Source organism: Calonectris borealis, chromosome 23, assembly GCF_964195595.1.
Source record: "Calonectris borealis chromosome 23, bCalBor7.hap1.2, whole genome shotgun sequence".
NCBI classification, from domain to species: Eukaryota; Metazoa; Chordata; class Aves; order Procellariiformes; family Procellariidae; genus Calonectris; species Calonectris borealis.
The window spans coordinates 6,640,009-6,664,390 of NC_134334.1; the positions used below are offsets into that span (position 1 = coordinate 6,640,009).

The window sequence follows — 24,382 nt, forward strand, 5'->3', positions numbered from 1 at the left end:
GTCAATATGGTACCTTCAGTATTCCTGGCAGATCCTGGAAGGGTTCTCCCCTCATTGTACTTGTGTTTTCAATGAACTGTGTTTCTTCTCAAAAAATTGACAAAAAATAAAGCTGAAAGCATCTATTAAAATCACAGAGATCAAAGTTTCTTTTCATCCTCTCCAGAGAGCCTCGGACATCTAGGAATTCAAAACAAAACTCCATTGTAAGAAACCTTTTCAAAGCTGGCACAGTGCTACAGCTTATATGTTCTGCACGCAGAAGGAAAGCACTGACCCAGATAGGAGAGCTCCTCAAAATACCCATGCAGGCAGAGGGACGTGCATCAATGGCACTTTTGGCAATATCTGCCTCGTGAACTACTCAAGAAGAGATGTATCTACCGATTTGCAGTAAGGTTCAGACCTTCAGATTTAACATTCACATCATTGCACCTAAGTAGTTGGTCTCCATTCTACATGGCAGAACCAAAGGAATATCTCAAATACAGCTCACAGCTTTTCTGCTGTAACTCAGATCTCTTTCAGGAAACGATATATTTCTGCATATGGGTTTTTCCTCTTCTGCTTTTGACAAACATTTAGGTAGTCAGACTTACAACTTTTGAGGTAGGGAAACACTAGAAATATCTGCTTTGCAGGTCAGGGTGCACCTTGAAATTATGCAGCTTGCCCCAGGTCACACAGATCATCTATGGAAAAGCTCGAAATTCAAGTCAGGAGCCCTAAATTCACTCCTTTCCTTTAACCATGTGGCCTTCCTTCAGGCACTTCACTCAGGTGTTCTCCAGTTAGGCTTGCTACTTTCCTGTCTTGCAATTATATTAATTCCTCTTTTAGTAGTGTTCCAATATGTTTCGACTACATTGCTATGCCTAGTGCTGCACACTGCATCTGGCATAGGAATGCAGTGTTGCTCTTACTAGGCTGTCAAAGAGAATATATCATTACAAAAATAAATAATGTCTAGCTGCTTCTGGCATTTCAGTCCAAGCAGTATTTATCACTTTTGGCTGATCAGTGCCTGATTCAATGCCCCTAAAAAACAATGGGTATATTCCCAATTGAATTCAACGTGCATTTAATCAGGTCTTTGCTAACTGTGCTTCCAAACTTCACATTTCATGAGCACTACAGTACTGTCTATTCTATTTTTAGAGCATTATTCCACTTACTTCAGTGTGCAGATTGATACAATGGATTTTCCTCTGCATGGATTATGTCAGTGAATGTATGTTTGTACAAGCAGGCTCTAGTTTTAGTTCTAGATTTAGTTCATCCCCAATGTGATGCTGCCTACATGCGTGGCAATCTGGGATTAATGCTAAAAATATATATATATTTTATCATAAATGAACAAAAATATTCAGAAAGACAATTAAATTTCATATATGAGTTCAGTGACAGAAGGAATCTTCCACTGTTCAAACCGCCTGCTCTTCTGACTGAGCATTCCTCTCCTGCCTTCACAGGTGAAGTGAGACAGCTTTCCTGGGCCCAGCACAGTCCTTCCAGACAGAAGTCCTGGGTGGCCTTTAACAAAGAAAACATTGCTTCACAGTTAGCTCCTTCCCTGATGTGAGCTGGGAACAGTTTCATCAACGGATGTGAAGTGAAAGAAGGAAAGGAAGCTTCCATTAAATGTCCATAACTTTTAGTTCTTCAAAGTATTTTTAAGTTCCCCATTCAAAAAGCTGAAATGAAACCAGTAGCAGTTGGTAACTGCAGTTCCTCTGAAGAGAGGGGATAAAGTATGGGGTGTGATGTGCTGTCTCTCAGCTGAGACAGCCTACAGACACTTTAGAAACAAAAATTACATCTTAAAACTATGAGTAGATTTAACAATTGAACTCTAAAGAATTAAACATCATATAAACATTTCACACTCTTTGTTTTTCTTTCCAAGGGTCCATAGTCTATTCATTCAATCCTGTGCAAAGGTCATGTTACTATGGATATGACCTGCAAGAAATGTGTTGCCTCAGAGCAGTGCAAGTCACATGAACAGGCTAAAAGCCAAGACTGCTGATTCACAGTCTTGTCAGGATTTTCATGCTTGTGTTGGTTTCACTGAAGAACAGTCCTTGCACCATCAAGTCTATGTTCGTCCTTTAAAAGTGTTCATGCAGGTATAGCTCCCAGAAAACTTGTGGATTTCTTCAAGTGCTGCCTGAGGGAGAATGCTGCAGGAGAAGCAGAAAGAAAATAAGCAGACCAGACAAACTTCTTAGTCTATTCTAATAAGAGGATGTATAAATATGCATTTATGTACACACATACATAAGTACACATATTCTTAAAATGAGATAATGAGAGCGCACAGACCAAACGTGTCAGTATCCTGCTGTGAGTAGGCCTAAAAGGAGAAAGTTATATCAAGTCACTCTTTCTCTACAGGAATATTTATCCAAAAAGGTCTGTAAAAACTGTAACTTGGAAGATACCATCATGTTTTACTCCTCCCAAATATTGTGCAGAATCTTGCACTCTGAAATACACAAATTTAAAGTGAGTTCTCTAGTTAGCTTGCCATCTATTTGGCTAGGCACGTGGACTCCTTATCATAAGGTATGGATATAGACATAATTTCCTGACAGCTACTGTAATGGAAAATAAATGATTAATTCTTACAATAAAGGAGAAGGAGAACAGCCCTTTTTCAATCTGCAGAATTTCTGGGACGAGTATCCCAAATTTTACATTCAGAGCAAATCATTTATTGTGAATTTTTTTTTCTTGTTTGAAATGCAATATTGCAGTTATTTTCCACAGAAATCTCATGGCCTTGTTTCAGTTCCTGACTGAAGTAGGTTTTCCAAAGGCTTTAGTGCAAACTCTCATGGAAACGCCATTTTGAATGTCCTTTCTCTTTAGTAGTTTCAGGATATGAAGTTATGACTTTCTTTGCTTAGGGACTTTAAAATTCCTGTCCTAATCATACACAAAAGTATTTTTTTTAATAGTTTCATTGCTTTAACACAAGCAATGCTCTCTAAATACAGCTGTGATGTACATACCTTATTGTACAGAAATCCTTTACAATACAATATAAAGCCTAGAGTCCAAAGAGTGGCTTACTAAATCAGAATCAACTACACGCATATGTTAACTGTTAAGAAATTTCTGAGATACAAGTACCAGTTCAGAACTCAGTAATCCAAATTTTGGGAGTGAAACTGATTTCATAAAGGGGTTATATCCAGGGAAAACATCTACAAAGGGAATCTCAGAAAGTTTTCTCCCTTTTGCTTCCGTGACTGTCTTTCGTGGGAAGGGATGAACCAATCTGATCCTGGATATGGGGTTACAGTCAAACTGAGGTTTGTCTTGGTGGACAGACACAGAGGACTGTAAGCCAATCTTGCCTAACTGGCTAGGCTATTGCTGGGCAAAGGAAATATTTACCTTTTTAAGATAACAAGAACATGCATTGTCCATGGAAGGAGCAGGAAGGCTTGATTCATCTGAACGGCTTCTACTGTCCTCCTAGCCACTGTCTCTGGCTTGAGAGGAGGAAAAAGATTAGGGAACCTGAATAAATAAAGCAAAAAATAAAATAATTATTTGTAACCCGAACTCCTCCTTTAAGATATCACTGTCCAAGCCCTGTTACTCACTAAGCTATCACTGGTTACTGGCATTCAAACATGCCCCAAAGCAGGCTGGAAGAAGCAGAAAGTTCCAGTTCCAGCCAGAAAGCTGGAAAGCAGAAAGCCCAGTTCCAACCAGTACTACCGGGTTAGCTAAACGGTTAAGAATGTACATGTTGGTGCCTTTCAGGATAAGTGGCAGAACCTTGATTCAGGGATTTTCTTAAACTGTGCAAATCAATACCAAAATGCTGTCTTTTTTCAGTGTTGGTGTTTTTCCTCTTCCTCTCTGTTGCTCTTTGCTTGATTCAAATTCTTGACAGGTGAAAGACAAATATTTTCCCCCATTGCTTTTAATACCAATCATAAGGCTTTTCCCAGCTCCAGCAATAGCTTGACACTGCGTATTTTCTTGACTAAGAGAGCACAGACTATATTAATACGTTATTTTGTCCATTGTAAAAGATTAATTTGGTCAGCCGTTAGTCTTTGCATTTAGCTTGTTCTTTTAGAGGTAAAAAGGAGGTACTGATAGCCTTACTTCAGTAAGTGGCTGTCATTCCTTTCAGTGGGAAAGAATTAAGTATTTCAACGAATGAGGAAGGAATTTGTACTGTTCATTCTCCAGTAATTTTTAGACTGCTCCTTTTGAATGACCTCAATTTTCAGATTACCTCCCCTCCTTCTCTGGTGGCTGCATATGGCCCAAATACACTTAGGGAAAAATAGATTTCAGTTTTCTCTGTAGAAGCAAATGTCTCGCTCAGTACAGGCAGGCTGTATGAATATGCCAGCAAACTGAGGGAACCAGTCTGATGAGTCCCAGGTGGCCTAGAGTGACCCGCTGTTCCCAGGCAGCCAAATGAGACATCAAATTCTCTTAACTAAATGAGGCATTAATTAGGAGTGTATTCTGATGATTCATTTAAAATGAGATGCTTTATTCTAGTTCCCCTGGACTGACCTGATTCTCATGCCCTGAAACATCTCTGTGCTCGTGTGGAAGGGCAGGACTGTTGTGGCATTCACTCCAGGACAGTCTAGCAGCCCCAACGTCAGGCTCTCCATAAAGGCAAAGGATGAGGCTTTGGAGGTGCAGTAGTCAATGGCACCAGGGATGGCTGACAAGGCCAGGACAGAGTTCAGGCAAACAATGTGTCCATTCTGCAACTCCAGCATCCTTGGCAGGAATGCTTTGGTAGTCTGAAGAACAACAGAGGGGGGTGTGTGAAAAAAAGGTTTGCTCAGCAGAGGTACAACAAAAACTATAGTTACTGAAAAAAATAAGGTGACACGGAGACAATAAGCCAAACTGTGTTGTTCATTATGCTAGGAAAGGAGTAGGAGAGTACTTTGTTGCTTTGTCATTTTCTGAAAGATTCTGAACAGTGAAAGTTTGTGTAGGAACAAAACAAAATCTTTCCTACCACGTAAGTAAGCGGTACTCACAGATAAAGGCCACGAACAGAATGCTTTGTGTGTTTAGGAACTTTTTGTAGAGGATAAAGTCTTCAACAAAGTGATGAAATCACAAGAAGCTCTTTTTTTATTATCTAATTCAAAATAGAATGAGTTTCACACTACTTTCCTTCCCTGAGCAATGTAGTCTCATGCTCCTCTGATGTTCCATACACATCACTGTACAGAAAACTATCCTTTGTGAGCTCAGGCTTTCTCAAAAGAAACCAAATGTTTTACTGGAAATCACAGAATGCGGATACAAGAGCATCAAATACTGTGTTACTACTGGAAAAATTAAATTTTTTTTAGACTTCTTTCCTCTGGCCTTTGTGCCTCACATTGTTTTTTTCTGTCTCCTTTTCATGTCAGACTGATTTTACCAAGCATCATTTAGAAAGACCTAGTAGCAGCCAAGTGTTTACTGGCTGTAATCTGTCACTCTCATTCCCAATTCTGAACACATGTGACACAAGAGCTTGTCTTACCCAGAACTGTCCCAGGGTGTTTATATGTTGTGATTTGAGCAGTGCATCATCATCGCTGTCCATCAGACTCTTACCATGGACCACAGCAGCATTGTTCACCAGGATAGTGATATCACCCACCTGCAAAAAAAGCAAATGACTTGTTACAACTAATATCTCTCCTCACGAATCAGCAGTCACCATTATATCTGAATATCTATTATTGCTTAAATACATTATTATTTTCATAGCTTTTGACATTCTTGCCTATAGGCCTTGTAATCCTTCTGGATCACTTAAAACAGGTAGCTAGACTTTGTACAACATAATATGGATGGTCACCCTTCTCTTTCCCCAATTTGCCAATATATTTTTTTCCTCATCAAATATAAGTCATTACTAAATCTTGCCCACAAACAGTGTTTCCACAGACACTAACCTTTTCCCGCACAGCTTTGGCTTGCCGATAGACCTCCTCTCGATTTCCTACATCACAAATGAAATAATGGCATTCCGTCCCCATCATCCTGATTTCCTCTGTGGTCTCCTTCAGGCATTTCTCAGTTCGACCCCACAGGATGATCTGCAGCAAGAAACTTTTGTTAGAGTCAAACTGCTTCTGCTTCAAATCTAAAATAATTAAAACATGCTTCTAACTTCAACAGTTTGTTTGATGTGTTTTCACTGCCAGGCCTCTTGCATTGTTTCATTTAAGACTAGCAATGATTTTCTAGTATGAGGGGATGGGACTTGAGTATTATGATGGTAGCTGCATCCCACTGCTGATACTCTATTTACAGGTTCTTTACAAACAACACAATAGCTAACACAAAAAATCAGATCTCTAGCCTAACATGACAAACATATGAAACACTTGGCAAATTTTCTGTATCATGAAATTTCAAATCTATTCCTGCTTTTGCTATACACACACAGAGAAAGATAAATTTATTCTAAAATCACAGACCTTCCTGTATATCTGGTATGTAATCTACTTCTTATTCTACATTTGGAGATAGTACCTGCTCTGCAGTAAAACATATTTTTTCAGCATATCATATGTAACTATTTGCAACGCTGTTTGCAGGCTGGTGTCCTAGGTACGTTTCAAACAAGAGGTTCATCCTAATACAGACATTTAAAGTGAGAAATGTCAAGCATGAATTTATTTTGCAACTAATATATGCAAGATTTTACTTGCCACTCCCATTTAACACAGTAAAAATCATGCACTACTTCTTGTACGAAGAACAATTCTGAGTATCATATAGCATGGATTTGATATATAATGAAGACATAACCAGCACAACCCTATCTGTATGTCTACACCATGATGGAGATCAGAAATAGAAATAACTTGAAAAGTTACCAAGTTCATTAACTTTCATTGTGGGGCTTTATCCAGTATGATTTTTCTTAGACAACAACACTAGTCTCAAGTATGAGATGGTGCTTCCACCACTGTTTTTCAAACATTAATCTACAGCTAAACAGAGTTAATGAAATTTTTTTTTCCTAGTATATAACCTTATTTTCTATTTCTTTTAAGGCTACTGGAAGGAATATAATTTCATCTCTCTGTTACCTAAGACATCTATATATGAATCAATCTATCCTTTTTGCTCTTCAAGCTAAGTCTTCTCAGCATTCATCATATTATGAATGGTGAGTCACTTGTCATTCTGCAAAAAATAAATTACCGAATGGAGTATGTTACTGAAATCAGCTGACTGCTCTGTAAGTCAAACAGCAAGATCCAAAAGAGAAAGAAGAAAAGGTTGCTACTGCTCACAATTGCAACTGTGAGCACTGATTATGCAAAATTACTATTTAGTACTAAAAAATAAATGAGGACATTTACATAGTCAAATGCAGGTTTACTCTGATCAGGGGACTGGGAAAATGGACTTTGAAAATGCAAACAGCTTTGTTGCTCTCAGAACAGTGCTATTTCCAAGCAGTGGCCCTATCACCTGTGATCCAGGATTACAGTTGCTTCCCATACCACTGTGTATTGAGTATGAATCTGACTGGTATGTTGATTTTTTAATGGTTAAAAATAAGCACACTTAAACTTTAAAGAGTTAATAATCTTTGAGTTTTCCAAAAGTTGGAAGAACATGAAAAAAAGTCTAAATTATATCACTCAATTAACTTAGTAGCAGCAAAAAAATTTAGGACCTGTGGTATTTGCTCCCCACAACAAATCTCTTGCAGAGAGCTTTAACATGCTTATTTTTAAGGACTAGTTAAGCTTATCTCATAACTGGTACTAAAACTAATCTCTGGCAGGGTCAAAGAGCTCTTCCTGTGCGACTAGGCAAGGTCTAGGCAGAAGCACCTGGGTCCTCTACCATTTCCTAAATGAGTTAAATTTACAATTAATCCCATTTATAAATCATTGGCATATCTATGAACATCAACACACACAGACTGATAGACTTATATTCTCAAAATCACCAAAGGACTAACGAGTTGGTTAACCAGAAACTTCAGACCATGTATAAATATGCCAGAGCCATTTCATGGGAAATCTTATCTCAGGGCAAGTAATTTTCAAGGAAAAAGCTGTGACCAGACTTAAAAACTGTAAGAAAGCATACGGTTAAAAATGTGGCTTGTGTATTGGCCTGTCTTCAAAAGTCTCAGCATATCACTCTTGGCCATCAGGCTTTGGCATCTACATAAAGCTTGTAAAACTGATGGCTGTTTACTCGCATCTGAGCTCAGAGCTAGACCTGGTGATATTTCTTATGCCTACTCTGCAGGCTTGAAGGGAAACCAAAAACATGTGAGAAATTTCACAAGCTTTCAGGAAATATTTACAAAATACTGTTCAACTATAAGCATACACACTTACTTGCTCTCTCTTTCACAACCTACATCTCTGCGGAAAGGGGAGAAAAAAACACAACAAAATGTCAACCGTAAGCATCAAGTTTGATGCCCACAGAGTTTGCATCAGTGTGAACTGCAACCTCTTAGCAGGATTGGATCAGTCAAACGCAGACACTAAAAAAGTAACTGACAAGTTGAAGAGTGATGGAAGGTAGGAGAGGAAGAGGAGAGAAAGAGAAATAAGGTGTCAGACAAGGGGAGTAAGGCAAGAAACTGACCTCATATACCTAGCACTCTAGGGTTTCATACTGCTATTGCAAAATAAAAAGTAGATCACTCACTCTTCACTTTAATCTGTTTCAAACATCCATACAGCCTCCTATTCCCAAGAGTTGCCACTGATGCATTGAATGTCAGGAAATATACATGGAAGAATAGTTAAGCAAAGGACGACCTGTCAAAGGAACATCTGTCTGTGATGCAACTCTTGGACATAACATTTTTTATGCCCCAACAGTTACTTTGGGACCTTTAATATCCTACAGGCAAGTCTTGCAAGGTGACCCCATTAAAATCTGGGCCATCTGGGGAAGACAGAATTTGCTGGTTATCCTGCTGACAGCATTAACTTCAGTACTGATTTTTTTCCATGGGAAGTTTTCGTGTCCTTGATACTGTTCACACTCAGGTGAAGGCTTCAGCCTGCGTAAGAGAAAAGCAGTAAATAAAAGACCATTCTTTCGTGAGAGGTGAAAGTTCCCTAACGACACAGTGGGAAGTGAGGTTTCCTGCCGTCATTTCTGCTACTTTTTACAGATGGATAAAACTCAAAACTCAATACAACATGCTTTTGGTCCAAATTCAAGCTTGACTGCTCCTACAAGATCATACGAGACCTTCAATTTCTCTCTTACATCTGGCCAAATTAAATTGGCACGGGCTTCCCTCTGGCCTCCTAGGATATCAGATCTTACGGAGAGACAAGACTTTTAGTTCCTGCATTACCCTCATACTTGAGGCTTCTGTTGCTCCTGAACTCTGTCTTTACAGAGGGCTTTGGCTTAATGTTTCTGTGTAGGCAATACTTCTCTCTTCTTTTCTTGCTTGCAGCAGTTTCATCAATGTTTTTCTAGGTCCTTACTCTACTATTGCCTCTTGAGATTTCTACAAACGTACTCATCAGTCTTCTGCTCTCCTGAATTCACCTCCTTCTGCAGAATCTGCAATTTGAAAATTTGCAGTTTGGCACTCATAAGGTTGTGTTATTTGTAACATTCTCACTAAACCATTCAACCACACAGCGTAAGAGTCAGGGATAATCATGCATGTTCTCAATGCTCCTGAACAAAAACTTTTGCTCGCTGTTGAACTGATGAACGATTGTGGGCCTGGGCCTGTGTTTTGCTGATGCCCCGTGAGCTCCAGTTAGCCTAAAGCTGCGCAGTTGGCTCTTCCCTTTATATGCAAGCAAGCATGTAAGGAATTCTCATTTTATTCTTTGCTTAGTCAACATCAAGAAAGGCATCATTTAGCTTTATCCTGCCCTAGTTAGGATTTGAGGGCTCTGCATTTGTAAGGATCTAAGTCTGCAGTTTAGGAAATGGTCCATTTTACTAGGAAGCACAATTTTCAAAATGTAGACATGGGTCTTGGATTCTGGTCTGTGCCTCCTTTCCTTTTTAAATTTAATTCTAAATTGGCAATAAGTGTGTCCCAACTGGAGGTTAAGTCCTGGAGAGAATGACTCTTACAGACACAGAAGTTCCTGTCTGGGACAGAGGAAAATGCAGAGGAATAAAGGAGAACAGAGACACGGCGTTCCTTGTTACACAGCCTGTCAGGATGTTGCACAGCCACCCATTCACAGTAATTTAATGGTGGATAGAGGAATATTTAATTTGTGTTTTGGAGAAGTTCTTGGACAGACAGTTTTCCGTCCTGGAAAGAATCCAGCCACTATTTCTTCTCCCCCTTCATCTCTCGTCATCCTCTCCTGCCTGCCCCTCCCTACGGCACTAGACACGCTCTCCTTTCAAAAAGTTACTGACCAGAAAATTGTCGAGGGCAACAGCCCAGCGAGGCGGTTAATCCCCGCTGTGGCAGGCCCGCTCCTGGAGGCTTCCTGCCCCGTGGTTACCTCTGGGTGACCCCAGGGGTTGGCAGTCAGGGAGGCAGGGGGAATGTTAAAGCAATCGCTTATGCTCCAGGCTGCTGGTGAGAGGCGATGAGAGCCCGGGCAGCAGCAGGGTAGGGGTCTTCCTACCATTGGACATAGGAAAGAATAGATTTATGGTGACAGAGGAACGTAACACGCCCTCCTCTTAATTAAGTTTAAAGTAGGTAACGGCTGTGACATCATAGTTTAGTGCAGATTTTCCCAGGATTTATTCATGAGCAGACTTTTTGCAAAACAAACCTTATCTCTAGATCTCCCCTCTGGCAAGCCACAGAACTCCTTATCTGGCCTTAGGAAAATCATTTCAGCTAGAGTGGCAGGCTCAGTAGACACTGTATCCTCCGCTCCCAGAGGACTCGTTTAACTCTGGACTTAATCTGCTAATGAGACATGCCCTGAGGTCGGAGGGGAGTCAAAAGGAAGGGTTTAGCTGCTGTTGTACTAAGGCAAGACTTTCTAATAGAGGCCTGCACTGGCTACTTGCCAAAAGCCCCAAACCTGACTGCAGGTTTAAATCCTGATTTTCACTATAACATAAGTAAGAGTTATGCTTTTGACCACCACAAAATCAGATCAAGCCACTAATTTACATAAACTGGTCTAGATTGAAGCTGCTATCAACCACAATAGACACACATGATCTACGCTTCCAGAGTCTTAAGTATATTATTGGTGCAGGAGATGAGGTTAGAGCTAATTATACATCATTTACAAGGCTATTTAACTTGTTTGGTCCGATTTTATTGCTAGCACAATTCAAGAACAGCAGCAAAGGAACGTTGCCCTTTTACATCGTCGATTAATTTGGCACTGTATCTTCAGCAAACCCGCTGTGCTAGACTTTATCCCTCCAGTGAACTATACCAGTATTGGAAAGGTGTCCCACAACAAAAGCATTTCTGAGGCAGAACATGTGCCATTTCTTGACACTCCGCTTGGATTATCTGGGTTGTATTTTAGTACAGAATTGTTCACTCTTAAGTCTTTTTCAACACAACAACGTGCATTGTGATTAGCAGATATAACTTCCATTCCAAAAGTTTCTGCATTTTACAATTCATGAAGCAATCCTCTGTATCGATTTGAAGACACTGAAAGATTAAAGTGTTGCAGAGAGACACGGAAGTGCCCTTGCTGCCTGATCTCACTATTGCTGCCTCCACAAATCAACCACAACTCCTAGCCACAGATCAGCAGAGATGGGAAGTAGTTGGTAGGTCAACACATTTCATTCCCCCTTTCAACCTCCTTCCTAGTCCGGTGAAACAAAAGTTGCTCTGTTTGAGTTGGTATCTGTAATTGCACAGACTGCTACCTTTGTTCAAACAGAGAAAGCCTTTCTGCACCCAATACTGAAAGTTCTTGCATACTTTTAGGAAGTACAAAGTGTAGATAATCCACTGAAGTATGTCAGTCTTATCCCCATATATTTACAAGGCCTGGTAGTACTAACTCACAGTCGGTCCTCCGAAGAAACGCATTCCAGTGTATCCCATAATCCTGGCAGAGTTTTGCATATCATGAGAACAGGAGGCTAAATCCTACAGCCTCAGAAGCCTTCATGTATTTTGCTTGTCAATGGCATAAGGGTTTTCTCCTCCACCCCTTCCCCTCTCTTGCCCCCAGGGCAAAGTCAGACAAGTTCTTTCAGGAGTTCTTCATGGGAGAGGCATGCTAAAGACAGATTACTGGAAGAGTGAAAGGTGTGGCCGTTCAGTGTGAAAAGCCAATCTTCGCTTTAGAAAGGAAAAAAGAACCTTTTGATGCCTGAAGTAGGTCAAAATACTTAACCCACCCCTTAGTGACACTTGTATAAAAGTAAGCAAACAAAGCAGGCCAGTGGCAAAATTTTCTCAATTCCCACAGTGGAAAGTGAATATCAAAGCTGCAAGGGACGGGTATAAGAAAGATTACAGGTAAGCATGGAGGGAATCAAGAGAGTAAGCCCATTTACCTATTTTACACACAAGCTTTTCTAGATTAGTATTTAAAAGCTGTAAAGACATTAGACTATAAGAATTTAATTTAAATTTAATCCTGCCACCATGGTAAACAAAACACAGACTGGTTTGAGTTAAGGCCAGGAGTAATATACAGTAATGAGATTAAAAGTTAGGTCTAAAGAGACTTCAGAAGGAGACTAAAAGAGTGAATTCCAATTCCTTTAGTCTAGAGTCAGAACTTTTATTACTTTGTATGTTGACTTAGCACTCAATGGGATTAACATTATTCACCTAAACCACCGTCAATTCCAATTGTACCCCAGTCACCCTTTTTTTTCCTCTGAAGAAAACGAAACAGCACCTAAAAACTCATAGAGAAGTATGTAAACGCCTGTCTCCTATTCAATAGAGGCCCTCCTTGGAAAGAAAATTTGTAATTTTCTGTCTGCATACAGGCATTTAAGACCGGCTCCCTCTAAAGAAGTGAACAAATGCCTACTGTTCTCACAGTCAGGACTATTTAAGGACAGGTGGCCCCATGCTGACTTTTTTCCAGTGGTTTTTCCAATTGCTTTCGTCTGCAACATGAACTGCGACTCCAGACTGCCTTGGGAGCAACACTTTTCAGCTCTGTTGTACAGAACAGTTGAGGAAGGGGAAGGGTTAGGGTTGTTTGCAAGAAGAGGTCATGCAGGAGTCAGCCTTTACAATCCTATTAACGCTGGGACAGGGTCAAATGGAGTGCACGTTCCAACAAAAGCACCAAGTGGCCACAAGCTGTCACCCTGCAAAGGTTCATGGAAGCATTTGTGGGGGAAAAAACGACAGATTTTTAATGGTGAATGTCTGCCACACCATGTGTTAGAACTGGCCTCTGCTCCAGGGAACTAAAGCACACAAAGAACTATCCAGCAATAAAATTTTCTGTCTGCAAAGCAGAAAGTAGTGGCATATCTGGGGGATGGGGAGAGGGGTAAGTTTTTTACAGTTATGTATTTGAGGTAAGGCTTTGAAGATATCTACCAACAGAAGTATAATACTCCATCCTGTAAAAATAACTAGTGTGCTGCCGCCTCCATTTGCTTGGCATGCCATCCCTATAATCCAGATTCATATAAAAATGTCCACAGAGATCTCAGGAAATTGTGGGAAGGGTAAATATGCAGGTGCAGAAAGCCCTTCCGTACTGCAAGCACAGCAGACAGGATGAAGGGATAGAAAGTCAGTAAATAACGTTTCAAAGGAAAAAAAAAGAAATTACTGGCTCTGCTTGACAAAAATGCCATGGTCCAACAGGGCATTTCAACATAGTTGAAGATTTGCTGTTTGCATATTTTCCTTCCAAAATGCTGCATTATTATTTTTACTTATTACATATACCTCTCAGGGTAAAGAATTCTTAACATGTGGCAGGTTAAATGTTCACGTAATATAGTTAAACATTTACTATGATAGAAAGTTATGTTGACACTGAACGGTAAGAGTGTTTGTTTTTGTAAAGCTAAAAACAAACAAAAGTTTAGATTACAGGGTAATGCTAGAAGTAAGGGACGTGAAATTAAAAACGTGGATCTAACACAGTATTATTTCCATCACCTGACTGGGTGAAAGTAACTCCTAAAATTGCCTGGTTCAACCAACAGTTAACTGAAAAGTCTGCTACTTCTTAACTAACAAATTGGGAAAATCAGACCTAACATAAATTTATAGAAAAGAGGAATTAAACAGCTGCAAAATGAGTGCCAATAGAACTGGATTATTTTTTAGAGCTTGCCTTTATATTTATGAGATGGTTTCTGTAACACAGAAATCTTGAAATGCTGAGCGGTTTTAACTTCTAGTGGAGAAGGCTGGTCACTGCATCACCACCTTTGAGACAGCACTCAGAGAGACTCCTAGGGCTAGTCCCCTGAATAGCTTACAAAAGTATCAATTATACTGGATTACCAGTTTAGAGTAAAAAATTGTCAGCTTTAATTCAGAACATCTTCAGTTTTGCTTTAAGCTAAACCATTATGAGCATTTGATCAGCACTTTACTTATTTTGGGGAATATATACAATTCCACTACAAGCTCTATAAAAAATAATAAATACAATTTTATCAATCAGATGCTATACTCAAAAGGTAACTTAATTAGCCTTCTGATGCTGGACTGGTTCTGAACTTTGGCAGTAATCTATGATCACTGCTATGTGAACTGGAGCTAAGTTTACTCCACATTGTTATGTAGATCTCTGATATGTCATTATAGTCCTGTTACCAGTCAAGGGGACTTTGCATTTTGCTGTACTGTCATATCAGCAGAATCCAAAAGTAAGGTGGACAAAATGGTAAATGTAATAAAAGCTCTGATGAATGAGGAAAGCCACAAGGAACATTTACAAGCCAGAGGAAGACACAGGCAGAGAGACAACCCCAGCTCCTGTAGGAGCATCACAGAAAAGGAAGACTAGGGGAAGGGTTTAAATTTGTCGAAGTGGAAGAAGACTTGCAACAAAAACAGACATGGAAACCTAAGGATGACCAACGTTTCTAGTGCTGTCATTATAAACTACCCTCCAGAAAGACCTAAAATATGCTCCAGATCATCCATGTGCATAATATGATGCAGCTTTTGACTGAAAAAATAATTTCTCCCATGAGGCTACCAGAGAAGTACTGGGAGTTAAAATAGCCTAGATGAAATTTGTATATAAACTGAATGCTAGCAACAGCTCCAGACAAGCTCCTCTACAAGCCTCCTTTCTTTGCCTCCAGAGAAAAAGAATTGCTACCATTTTAAACAATCTAAAAGCTGACAGCTGACAGAAAAGGAGCTTTTCTTATAAGTATTTTACTCAAAGAAATAAAGGATACTGCTTAGAAGAAAGCTTAATGGCTTCCCGTCTTTTTATGTACATTTCAAAATGTTATTTTTTAATGGTGACTGTTGCTATGCAACAGGGCAGAATTTCTAAAATCTATTCATCTGTTGTTCTAAAATCTATTCATCTATTCAAAATGACAGTTTTCAGGACATATTTCACTCTCTCAGCCTATTAAGTCAAAGGAGGAGGATGGAAATTGGAGATCGGAAGCTCCCAGAACATGCATCCCCCAAAGGGGTACAGCGTGGCTAAAAAGGGTCTTTCATTGATTATACCAATTTTTTCAATGCACTGTTAAGATGAAGTAGCTACCCTGCTTCTAAAAACGTGAAAAACAGCACAGCTCTAGCTAAATAAAATGATATCTAAATGTAACAACAAAACTTGTGATCATTACTTTTATCCAGCAATTATCAAAGCAATTCTAATCAGATTCTGCTACAATGGTACTTATTTAAACTAGAGGGGCTGGAATCACAAACCAAGCTCCAGCATATTAAGAAGTTACAGCTCGCTGGAAGCTACCATCCTTTGGATGCAATTGCCTACCACATGCATGCCTTTTAAGCTACTGCAATGCGAAATGAAGTTAGTTTACTTCAACATGCACATAAAATCAATTAAGCTACCACAGAACATGAGATAAACTTTACTTTCCAGTAAAATTAACTATATAAAGTAACCTGGTCAGTAACCTAAGATTTAGCTGAGGAGGCAGTAACATAATATTGATGCACAATGTGTCACACATTCCTTAATGTGTTTGAAGTCAGTAACAAGCACAGCTCTATGCCATAAGGGTTTTCTACCTACCAGTAGACTGCAGAGCATTGGGGATCTGTGAATTACTTCTATGAAGTGCGTGAAATTTAGCCCTAAAAAAGAGGCCTATTTTTGGTTGACTCCCATTCACTGTAGAACAATCTTTACTTCCACTGAAAAATATTTATAGGTACTCAAAAAGACTAAAATAATTGAACTAAGTGACATGATTTGCAGGAGTACTGGCTGACAGCAATCTCCATGTGCATCAGTGGGAAATCTATAATGTATTGTCATCATTGAAATTGCACTTAGAAGCCTAAATCCTGATACAAATAATGCGACTTGGCCTAAATCTGTGACTCAAAAGCAAACCAAAAGTATTTTAACTATTTTTACTGATTTTAGTGGCTAAAGAAGCCATCCTGACTTCATGTATTGCAGAATAGTTCATCCCAATTATAGTAACTCCCTTTGAGATGGATCTTTTTTTCAATTTATAGCCAGCATTCTGATTATTTAGTTGCACTAACTAATGACAACATGAAATACTGTTCTTGTAATATTTCAATGGTTAAGAATTTTATTTTCTATCTTTTATTTTCCCTTTTAACTCAGTCAGGAAGAGAAACTAAAATCACTTTATAGAAGTAAGATGCTTTTCTAAATTTCTGATTTTCCAAAAGTGCTGGACTAAAATAAGATGACAGTGGTCAAACCCATCAGCATAGCACTTCCTCTGTGTGCGCAGTAAACAAGTGTAATGATGTCATTAGGAGCTGGCTGACCCACTGATGAACTCTGGGCTGTAAAGGAGATGCAAGGTGCCAGAGCACTACACGCACGCACTTACCCACACACATATACACACATGTGCATACATGCACACACTTCCTTACAGCATAAAAGGTGTCATAAGGCCATCTGCAACAGTTGCACATCATCGTCTAGGGAAATGAACCCTGAAAAACCCCTCTGACAGCTAAACGTTTTGCTTTGAAAGAGGCAAACCTCTTGCTTCCATAAAGCACACATTCAAATATAAACACAACATTGACAATAGTCTCTAAGGAGCCTGGATTAAAATCAAATAACAAGCGACACAAAGAACACTCTACAACATTGCACAATCAGCGTATCTCAAAACCCAAAATCAAACAGCTCAGTTCAGTGAGACAGGACTCCCGTGTTTCCCAAGAGTCTTGGAAATGTTCTTACATCATTTCTGACAGCTCACTCTGGTCAGAGCCAGCCCTGTTCTATTACCACTTTGGGAAAGAAGTATTTGTACCAGCTGGATGTCTTTAATATTCTACTTGGAAGCATGACCTCGTCTCTTTAAGGCAGTAAGCTGAGTTTTGTCCTCACTGGTAAGGGTTTTTTTAGGAGGTAGGGCACAGGGAATTTGAGTTTGTAATCAACATAAAACCAAGCTGCTGAAAGTGGATGTCATGATTTCCCATTTCCTCTCCAAACTACCACAGCCAAGTCTCGCCCAGCGAATGCACTGATCCGACAGACGAGGTGTCTCTGTTTACTACTAGCAAGGAGATTAAAACGACATATCTAAGACAACACTAATTTAATCTTCATGTAGAAAATATCTGATTGTCCACTTTTATTGTTGATCCATTCTTTTTAGGGGCACAGAAAGACGAACTGTGCAGTGTCTTTACAACAACATCTTCCACTTCCATTAATTTGAAGTCTAGTATATTTGAGATTTTTCTTAAGGTCCAGCACCCAGAGTTAAAAGATTATCTAACAATTTCTGCTTTCAGATAAAGTGGTGCAAGTTTGTCCACTCCTCTAATATGAAGAAAATCTTGAAAATGTAACTTGGGTGTACACATGATTCAAAGGGCAAACAGAACGAACAAACAATTATAATTACTTAAAATATCATGCTTTTTTTGAGTGGTAACTCCTGATTTCTTAACACAGGCCTATACAGGAGACATTTGCTGCACAGTTAAACTTCTAAGAAACACTGAAGTAAGATCTTGTTCAGTGTCAAGTTTTCACTTTCTGATACAAGTCAGCACTCACAGAAACTTAGCTAGCAGTTGCAGTCCAGGACTTACTGGGAAAGAGAACATATCTAAAAGACAAATACGACCTATCAATACAACTGGTGCAAGCTGATTCCTGTGCTGACCCAAGAGAAGGAACACTGACTTAATGAGAAGTCAAGCTTGAACTCCATTTGCACCTATTTTAAATGGTTGTTTCATTTAGATAAGGGATGAAATATATTAGGCAGGTCATACCAACTGCCACCCCATCTTCATATAGACTCTTTCTAACCTATGGCTAAAAATATGTCATACTACAGGATATTCACAGCCCAGAAGCTTTCCAGGCATCATTTTTATGCCACCTCAAAATATGTATGATTTTAAGTTGCTTAAGTTGTTTAAGTGTACTCAGAGGTACAACTACCACTCATTACATACTGAGAGCCACATTTATCTCATGGTCACATGCGTAAAGCATAACTGATTTCAGCAGGGCTGCATTTGTGCTTTCAAACACTATTTTATTACTGTAAGTGGAGCACTGACACATTTGCTCAGGCAGTGTTAGACAACAGAAATCCCTATGTTAATCAAAACAAGTAAGCTCTGTAGCACTGTATTCAATAAATTGTAATTAAGAAGGTGGCAACATAAGGGTGGCTGTCCACAAAATCCTTTTGTAATTATGCATAGTTTATGACTAAGCTAATAGGACGAACAATTTAAATTAGTTACAAACTCTGCCAAGGTACCCATCTATTCTCAAGTCTATTAATTAGAATCAATTTAATCCCCACTGGGATAAAGGTCAAACAACATGTATTTGACCCTTTTCTACTGGCGTCAGTGTTATCAGCCAATGGATCTGGCAGTGCCTGGGTCTGACTTGTTCGACTCTTCAGCATGTTGACACGATGCTTTGAAGAACAGAGTCTGGGCCCAGCTAAAAAGATCTCTCTAATAATTTCTGCTTTATATTCCTGATAAGCACACAGGTTTAAAAATTCCAGAGTTTGTTCTCTCTTGGTGGTCAGCTGTTGTTCTCTGTCTTTAAGATTTTTCCCTTTCCAGTCTCTCTTTCCTACACAATGCCTTAAAGCAGCAATGGTATTAGATTTGTATCTTTAATTCAGTACAGAAATCAAATTGGAAAATGAACATTAAAAAGTAACCTACATTTGTTAATGGATTTTAAAACAAACACTCAAAATCAATAATCATTAGCTGACATTTCCAAACTGTTCAGAAGGAAAGATACAGAATTTCTACAAACTTGTCCAATTTTACGGGAAGAAAATAAAGAGAACTGTTGTCTTTTTTTCTTCTGCCCATAGTTCCTGTAGAATTAACTGGCTACTTCTGTGAGCTTATCTGTGAGCTTATCATCGTCATCTATTTGCCCTAGTTCTTTTCTTGGAAAAATTGTCATAATACTTTTATACCTCTCAGGTTACTGTAAGGCTAAGTTCCTGGTCTTGGCTATGGTAGTATGATGTAAAATCAGCTAGTTCTTGATGTACTATCTTTGTGTATGTTCTCTTCGAATGTTGCTGATCTGTTTGAGGAATGTAACTCAGAGTCTATTCAGAGTTTTCTAAGTTCCTCCTTCATATTTTTACTATCCGTTGCATAGTATCACCCTATCAAGACAGATTTTCACAGCAAGGTAAAAAGAAAAATAATTAAAAAAAAAATCTTTGATTCCTTCTAAAACTTTTTAGTTAGAATGCTTAGAAATGTATGCAGGGCTTATGGTCACTCTTAAAGCAAATTGCTGTGCCAAACTAATTAGACATTAGCTCAACAGCATTTTATAATGCAGTAAAAACTATCTATAGGTGGAAGTAGTTCTACAAATCTGAGACAACTTTTCCTAGCCTATGCCAGACTCATGACATAAATGCAACAGAAATACTCAGCCGTACATTTACAAGTCACTGTAGGTGATGAAACCCCGCAAATAAAATAGGGATGAATCACTTCAGATAAGTAAGGTGAAACATCATAGATGAAAACCCATCTTGTCACCCATGAAATTCAGAAAAGCAGCCTTTTTCCTTTCTTTGGTACAAGTAAGACTAAGATCACAGACTCATGGAATGGTTGAGGCCGGACAGGACTTCTAGAGGTCATCTGGTCCAACCCCCCTGCTCAAGATCATATACCTAGTCTACTGCTTTGACCAAGTCAACACCCATTTTGAATTTCACTGCTTCCTCTTCAAGATTTCCAGATCTTCTGTATTCACTTTCAAGGCCACTATCCCCATGTTACTGATCACCTTTCATTTAGCATCAGAGCTCCTATTGCAGCCTTCACCTCCCAGCATTAATTTTTCAAACAACCTTTGTGTTTTCTACCACTCTGTCTGCACCTCTGTAAACATTTCCCAAACCTCTTTATTGTTGCTCTTCAAATGCTACCTTAAAACCTCCATTGCCGTGATATCTTTCCAAAACCTTAAAAATGCTAAATGAGTGGTGCTGAAATCACTTGCTTTACAACCCCTATCAGTACAGACTTCTGTGTTTGTATTCAGCTGTTGCCTTTTGTTTTATATCTACATTGTAAACCCTGAGGGAGGCATCGTCTTTTTCTGTTGTCCTTATATAGCATATTTAGCATCTTTATGCTAAATTATTTCTGGTGCATGAGTGGGTTTCTGAGGCACTACAAGAACATTAATATAGAACCTCATCTTTAAAAACTTACCGCAGGATTTCTTACAGCATTGATGCAGTCCTTATATTTTGTGGGAAGCCTCGTTTAACTGTCTTGATGCCAGCCCTTAAGCATTTTAAAAAGTGCTGGACTTTGGTGTGCCAACACAGCATGGTCTCAGTGGGACAGTATTTTCACATGACATCCCTGTATCCTGATGTGAGATGACAAGCCTGTTACTCTGCAAGTTTCACTCCTTGTTAACATTATTTATTCTCTTTACAACATACTTGGTAACAAAAGACAGGTATGTTCTAAATTATAAGCTAAAATAGCTTCAGCCAGAATGCTGCTTCACAGACATCAACATATCTGATATCTGATAAATTCTGGCTGTGCTTGCCAACCAGAGACACTTATTCAGCATGTTATTCAAACTGCTGGCCTTGGCACTAGCACACATAACAGGCTTAATGCCATCTAAGCCTGGGACTTGAAACAAGGGTTTTTCTGCCCATCCTTAAATTCAATCAACAAGGAAGTGAGCTGCCAACAGGAACCCATTAAATAAAGTTGCTGTCAGTATATAATCTGTATAGAAGGAAAGCCTTTCTAGAAACCATAAAGCGACTCAATAAAATCTACTCTCTCATAGTTTACCAAAAGTTCCAAATTAATATATTATTTTGCATGACATGGAAAAACATTCACTCCCCAATTCTTTTCACATATTTCTGGTTACTGGTAAGTTATGACACGCTCTAATAGTTCGCTGTAAGATTAAGTGCTTAAATTTAAATAAGATTAAAGTAACCGTCATTAAAAATATGCCTGAAACTGTTCAGTTCCTGTGTGGGTTTTTTTTTTCAACCACACACACAACAGGAGAGATTAATTACCTAGAACCTGATATTTACCTGAGTAAATATTCTCAATATACTAAAATATCTACAACATAGAAAATGCAAAATTTCCTTTTAGATTACATTATCTTTTTCACTTCAAGACATGTCAGATTGCCTTTTCAAAATGGCTAGTTCCTTACTTGCATTGCTAAATTACTACAGAGAAATCCATCAGATACATGGACTATATGTCATTCTGGTATCTCCACAGGGCATAAAAAGCATTCAGTATGTGGACAGATGCTCTCTTGACAACTTTGTCTTAGTACTAGAATCTAAAAATATTTATGTAAATTTTACACTGAGCCTTTTTTAAATTATTATACAGCAGGCCATCTCAACATCTGTTTGTGCAGTATATTTGCATACTGCATTTGCATTGGGTAAAGTATATCAGAACTGCGTCCATTTCTTTTATAAACATCATTTTAAAGGCTTTATGATTTCATTATGTTAGATCATGGTGCCTGTTAAAAAAAAAACATGGTGATTAATCATATTTTATGGAAAACCAGTTCCTCTCAGCTCTGAAATTAAGTAATTTTAAATCGGCTCTTTTCCTTGTATAACTAACCTCCTCTGGGGTGGCCAGATCAGGTCTATTAATGTTCTGAACTCGGAATGAATTGCAAGATATATGTCAGAAATCAATTACTTGCAGAATACAAGTGTCTTCCTGATGACTGGCTCAGCCGCAGTGGATTTAAAAACTGACAGACAGCAAGCAAAAGGACTTACTGAGTTTACTGCAGGTATGCTACCTCATCCCTTCCCCACTCCTCCAGCACATTATCAGAAGTTATATGCCTTTCTACATGACAAAAGAAATTTTTTTCAGGTTTGGAACACTACAGCCCATCTGGATGGAACTCCGTGGCAGATTAAAATTCCTGTGCGTTAAGAATTTGATGTCAGGTTCTTCTTCAGGCAAGAGCTAACTCTCAAATACAGCTTACTAAGAGTATTCTACAGGTTCTGAAAGTGAAATCGGAGATGAATGTTTGAGAATGACCAATATTTTAAAAGACATTTTAGATTAAGAACTCTTACTGAAATCCATGTGAGATACTAATAGCTTTTGTCCTACACCTTAAAAAAGGTGACTGTTAGCATCAGTATCAGTATTTTGCCCTCGCTTCAGGAGGTTAGTATTAATTTCATTTCCAGCTCTAGTCACAATGCAGTTAATCTTTTATCATACAGCATTGGTATATGTTATAAAGAAGTTTTTAAAAGCTATATACTAATTCATACAAACCAGGACAATAATATGTCCACGATTCATAAAGACCAAAGTGAAATATTCATAGAACTACAGATGCAGTTTGTGTAGATAATGTGGGAGGAGCATGCCATTGTAGAAACTCATTTCAAAACTTGCCAAATTTTCCATTACTGGGAACACAAAGCTAAATTCTAAGACCTGACACCATTTTTTACATAACCTTTCTGCAATACTCTCATCCCAAACTGAATTTATAGCCTAAAAATCTCACTCAGCTAAAACTCTCCAATTATACAAGGCTCTCAAGCACCTGCAATTCCTCTGAGGTTTTCAGTTCTGTTGAATTCAGTGGAACACTGAAACTGGCTCCAGGTTTCAGCAGCAGTGCAGGCTTGCACAGTTCTCATCCCTTCCTTGATGCTCCTTCCTCCACCGACTTCTTATTACCATCCCAATTGTAATTGAACTGAAAGAGGATAGCACACTCAAATGTCTTCCTAAATGAAGACATTAAGGTCTGACTTTGAAATCTCAACTGTTCCTTCTGTCATTACTTTCACAACATTTTCAGGTTTTTTTTTTTGTAGCCTGAACCAAATCAGGAGTGATACAAGCAAAATACAAACCAAAACAAGAAAAAAACCTCTGATCAGATTTCAAAGCAAAAGTTTTCAGGTAGTGCCCCTTCAGGATCTTTGTTCCCTATCCCAAAATAATCACTGCATTATTGCATTTGTGGCATTCTACAGCTGCCCATCACGTTGCCATCCTGTTAAAAGTACCTTGCAGACTTGCAGACATACTTGTCTAGACTCCAGTGCTGACAGAGCGAGGTCATGGCTATCAAGCCGTACATTCCATGCAAGAGCGAAGTTTCCGTTTCTTGTTTTTGTTGGTGATACTAGCTCCTTGCCATCTAGTAAGGGCTCTTGTCTGTCCCGATATTCCAGACTGCTTACCTCATCCACTGCACAAGCATGCAAACCCTTTGAGTCGCATAGTCTCCTGCAGTACAGGAAGTGAATGTCCAGAGGACAAAACAGTGAAAGGAGAGATCTTTCAGTGTCTTACGACGTTATTTCTTGCACAGTGATGAAGGTAAAGAACTCTCAACAAGGTTAATAGGAATTGTTCAACTCTTCTCTGCAGTACTGGCACGCTAACACAAGGCCAGGGCTGCCTCTAACCCATTTGGTATTTTGGAGACATCTCTCATGCCAAAACACCCCTGATTCCCTAGAAGGCCTCTGTTCATTCATCAATAGCTACAGTTGCCAAAAAGGCAAACATATCACAACTGGAGGGAAAAAAAAGAAAAAAAAAAAAGAAAAATAGGAGGACAAAATATACATACTTTGAAAGTAACTGAGATCACAGAAATGATCACAAAGGAACAACAGAAAAGCACTGCTGTATAAGATCCCTTGTAGATATGCTACTGAAGACCCATACTGCTGATTTCTGAGCCCA

At 38.9% G+C, this 24,382-nt stretch overlaps 1 protein-coding gene across 14 annotated transcripts in view; it reads right to left on the bottom strand.

Annotated features, from left to right (window-relative positions):
* Positions 1-1,322: 1,322 nt before the first annotated feature.
* Positions 1,323-24,382, bottom strand: part of DHRS3 (dehydrogenase/reductase 3) — a 42,250-nt gene continuing 19,190 nt past the window's right edge. For 11 of the 14 annotated variants that reach the window (XM_075172537.1, XM_075172544.1, XM_075172536.1 and 8 more), the window contains 5 exons: positions 5,955-6,098; positions 5,537-5,656; positions 4,555-4,793; positions 3,406-3,531; positions 1,323-2,183 (listed from right to left, as the gene is read on the bottom strand). In XM_075172537.1, coding sequence (XP_075028638.1) covers positions 2,099-2,183; positions 3,406-3,531; positions 4,555-4,793; positions 5,537-5,656; positions 5,955-6,098 — 714 coding nt within the window. In that variant the 3' untranslated portion in view covers positions 1,323-2,098. The other 3 variants (XM_075172548.1, XM_075172547.1, XM_075172550.1) reach the window with 3 other exon arrangements.